This window comes from Vanderwaltozyma polyspora, genomic scaffold (assembly GCF_000150035.1).
Source record: "Vanderwaltozyma polyspora DSM 70294 KpolScaffold1075 genomic scaffold, whole genome shotgun sequence".
Taxonomy (NCBI): Eukaryota; Fungi; Ascomycota; class Saccharomycetes; order Saccharomycetales; family Saccharomycetaceae; genus Vanderwaltozyma; species Vanderwaltozyma polyspora.
The window spans coordinates 1-4059 of record NW_001834555.1 but is presented as its reverse complement, the minus strand read 5'-3'; the positions used below and the strand labels follow the sequence as shown (position 1 = coordinate 4059).

General features: G+C 34.2%; 3 protein-coding genes across 3 annotated transcripts in view; all 3 read right to left on the bottom strand.

The window, feature by feature from the left end:
• Positions 1-966, bottom strand: part of Kpol_1075p2 (uncharacterized protein) — a gene marked incomplete at both ends in the record, with an annotated part of 4147 nt that extends 3181 nt beyond the window's left edge. Inside the window, one exon of the mRNA XM_001642531.1 lies at positions 1-966. Within this exon, the coding sequence (XP_001642581.1) occupies positions 1-966 (966 nt within the window).
• A 1135-nt stretch (positions 967-2101) lies between these two features.
• UBC13 (E2 ubiquitin-conjugating protein UBC13) lies at positions 2102-2560 on the bottom strand (the record flags this gene model as incomplete). Its single annotated transcript, XM_001642530.1, has 1 exon — positions 2102-2560. One exon carries the CDS (start codon positions 2558-2560, stop codon positions 2102-2104), a length of 459 nt encoding a protein of 152 aa, XP_001642580.1.
• Positions 2561-3264: 704 nt separating this feature from the next.
• Positions 3265-4059, bottom strand: Kpol_1075p1a (uncharacterized protein; the record flags this gene model as incomplete). The annotated part of the gene is made up of 1 exon (XM_001642529.1): positions 3265-4059. A coding segment is annotated over one exon (795 nt), but the record flags the coding sequence as incomplete, so codon positions are not given.

The window sequence follows — 4059 nt, the reverse complement described above, 5'->3', positions numbered from 1 at the left end:
TCTATGCTTACCTTCTTTTGTTAATTGTTCCTTACAAAAGTTGATAAACCTGAATAGCAATCTAGAATTTGCTTTTTTAAACTTTCTCCAGGATGAGACGTTATCAGCTGAGACGTTTTCATTTACAACACCTTCTAAAATATGGGTTTTAGTATTGTTAACTTGTAGATCTAAGACCGTACGTCTTGAATCTTCGAAAGCGTCCTTAAAAGCAGTGATACAGACAATGACGATTAACGGCACAGCAGCGAAACCAGGATTAGTAACACCAAAAATCTGGAAAGCACCTAAAATAATTAGCACCAAGAAATAAATATTTGCAAAATTATGGAATTGGAACAAAATGTTTTTTGGGAAAAAAGTCAAAGGTGTATATTTTGTAGTTCTAATCTTATTACGTGGGTATTCTGTTATAGGATTACCATCATCGTCCAACATATCCTTTGGCAATGGTAAATTAAAATACACAGTTCTTAATTCATCTGCACGGTTTTTAGTAACAGCATCATCCAAACTATCTTCCATACCAATAAATTCTTCAAAAGGCTGTTGGAAGTTCTTCTTAGCCCATCTTAAAGTTTTTGCTCTACCGACATTGGGGTTACCTCTTTTGTTTCTGTGAGTACCCCAACGTAATCTTTTCATTCTATTATTCCCATCATCTTGTAAAGTAATGTCTTCGAAAGTTCCTGAATTTCTATGAATATTCGGAGTAGCTTCGAATGAATGAGTGTCGCCTTGTTCAAAACTCAAGTCATTTTCACCATCATCGAATTTCACATCTTTCATGTCGGAACCATTTCCTGTATCTGTATCGTAGTTCACAGCTGTTCTATCCCTACTGTTACCTTCAAAATCGAAATTTACATGAGGACCACTGCTTAGATCATTTTCAAATTGGAAATTGTCGTCGAATGGAGAAACTGGATTTTTTGAAGTATCATCTTCAAAGGGATTGGTAGACATCTGATATCAGTATATATATATATCTATATCTATAATGCAAAATGTGAAAACCCCCCCTCAAAAATTAAAACTAAGTTTTAGTAATTAAAAGTGAAAGGAATGAAAAAAAAAAAATTTCAAATAAATCGATCAATAAATGTCACTGTGGAGATCAGGGAAAAAAATAGATTAATGAACCTTCAATCGTTGGAAACTGATGTATTCCTCGACAACTTAAGCCAAACCACTTCTTTTAACTAAAAAAATTTAGGAAAAAAAAATTTTTTTTATCTTCCTGTTTTCTAGATCAAGTGAAGTTAAGTTAATGACGTATCTGCTTCAAAAACTCTCCCTCGAACCAGTTCAATATCAATATAAACCAGAGCGACAGCTAACACAACCTACAGTCAAAAACAAAGATCACAACAGTACCACTTCTCGTGTACTCACTAATAATATAATCAATCACCAACAATGCAATCTTAATCTATCAGTAAAGACTGTTGAAACCAATAGTTTAAAAAATTCCGATAAATAGGGAAAAATTAAGCTAATAATAAACCACTCAAAAGTTAAAAAAATAACAAGATAACTTTAACCTTATCAGACTCTTGAAACCTAAAACAACCCCCCAAATAGCAGAAATATAGATCGCTGATGCTCTCTAAACCTTAACAAATTAAAATATATGACTTTTAAAAAATTTTGATCTAGTTTGATAAACTTAAACTTGTCAATAATTCGATATTTTTTTTGCCTTGGACCTAAATTTTGATATCAAACTTTCGAACCGAAGCCTTTAAGAGGCAGTGAAATTTCGGTTGGGTAAAAAATGATGAAAAATTTCACTCATCGATGATTACTGGGATGTTGTGATCAGATGGTTTGGGAATGATCGGTTGTAATTGTAGTTTGTTGTATTGTATTGTATTGTATTGTATTGTATTGTATTGTATTGTATTGTATTGTATTGTATTGTATTGTATTGTATTGTATTGCTATAATTTTAATTATATAAGAGTATTTAATGAATTATACTAGGTAGCTTTGGAGAAGTGGTGGGGAGGAGAAAAGAGAAGTGAGATGCTTTTGAAGTAAGAGATGAATGAAATAAAATAAAATATAAATAAATAAAAGTGGGACTAGTTATGCTTGATTACTTCTTTGGTTGAGCGTAGAGTTGAGTCCATTGTTTTGCTTTGTCTATGGCGCTTGATTCATCTTTGATCCAATCCTCGGCTACATCGTTTGCTAAGGGGTCGTTTGGATTTGGGGAGGCTAGTAGTGCTTGTATCGATAACAGAACAGTCCTTATTTGTAGAGCTGGAGACCAGTTTGTTTTCAATACGTCTAGACATATACGTCCTAGTCTGTCGATATTAGGATGGTATATTTTGGTTAAGAAACGGACTTTTGGAGCCTCCATTGGATAGTCATCAGGTAAAAACAGTTCTAAATCAAATACACCGTTTTCATACGGAGATTGTTGTGGCCCTTCAATGGTAACTTCGAAATACCTTAAATTATCATCGTGAGGTTCAGCTGTGATGCCAGGAACTGGGTCGCTGACTAGTCTTTCGGTCTCTTTAATAATTCTCTTGGGCAAGGATGACATTATTATTCTATGATATATGTATAAGTATATATATATATGTGATATATTCTTATCCTATCTCTTACGAGGTACACACTAGGATCTGTTTGGACTTAAAAGTGAAAAAAAACTTTTTTGAAAAAAATGGAAACAAAATTAATCACGATCAGATATCCTGTCTTAAACTAGTTATAGAGACGTCAGATTTATTAATCCCAGGCTTGTTCAAAAACTTATTTGAGTGCTTCCATTCATTTAAACTTATCTTAAAACTGTTATTGAAACATCTTTGGATGATTGATACTTTATATTAAAATTTCTCCTTATAGATACTATGCGCAAGTGCGGGTAATCGCCTAATCCCTTTCCTTATCTCCTATTTATCCATTCCCTATGGATAGGGCCCCTTTCCCCTGTCTGCCAAGTAAAAGATCTATCTTTGATCGATGACGACACTAATTGTGTTTATCGTATTGGTGATTGGACGTTGTTGTTGTTGTTGTTCATGATTTGAAAATATTTTGGTCGAATAATAAATAAATAAATGTGAAATAAGAAAAAAGAGGAACTGTTAACAGACAGATACATAAGAGATAAAGAAATAAAAAGAGACTGAAAACTAAAAAAAAACTAAAAACTAAAAAGATAAAATCAGAGCGAGATATCTAGATCTGCAAACCTTTGTGTCGAGGGTGATATAACATTACAATCGATTATGATTGTATTTATTGTTGCTGTTGTTGCTGCTGTTCTTGTTCTTTCTTGAAAGATTCATAAGCAGCGAAGGCTTCTTTAAAATGTTGTTCAAATAATTCATTGTTTTCTAACAATGGCATTACTTCTTGTGGTGGTAGATCCAAAATCATACCAGTGATTTTTCCAGCGGCTTCCTCATCAGAGGTCTTGGCTGAAACTTTTTTGTACAATTCTTCACCTAAAGCTTGTCTTTGCTTTTGTTGGAAAAATTGATCATTTGGTGGGAAACTACCTTGAGCAGGCATACCATAAACGCCTGGTCCGTTTCTAAATTGTTGTGGAGGAACGCCCGACATTTGTGGGTTTGGACCGTTGAATGGAACTCCTCTTGGTGGCATAACTCCATAGAACATTGGTTGCAAGAATTGACCTGGAATACCAGCTGCAGCTGCAGCTGCAGTTGCTTGTTGGTATCTCATTTGGTTTCTAGCTTGGACTTGTTGGGCCAACTGAGCACGTCTAACTTCCTTTCTTTGAGCAATGGCGACGTACAATGGCTTACCAGCAACAATTTGTTGGTTCTTTTCAGTGATAGCTCTGGTAGCTTCCTCTGGAGTAGAGAAACAAACAAACCCGAAATTCTTTGACTTACCATCTTCGGTTCTCATGACTTTAGCAGAAATAATAGTACCGAATGGAGAAAATTCTTCTTGTAATTTTTCATCATCGACAGAATCATCCAAGTTCTTGACAAACAAGTTAACACCTTGATATTTGGTCATTTTTTCCAATCTTGCGGCTTCGTATTGTTTCTTCAATTCTTG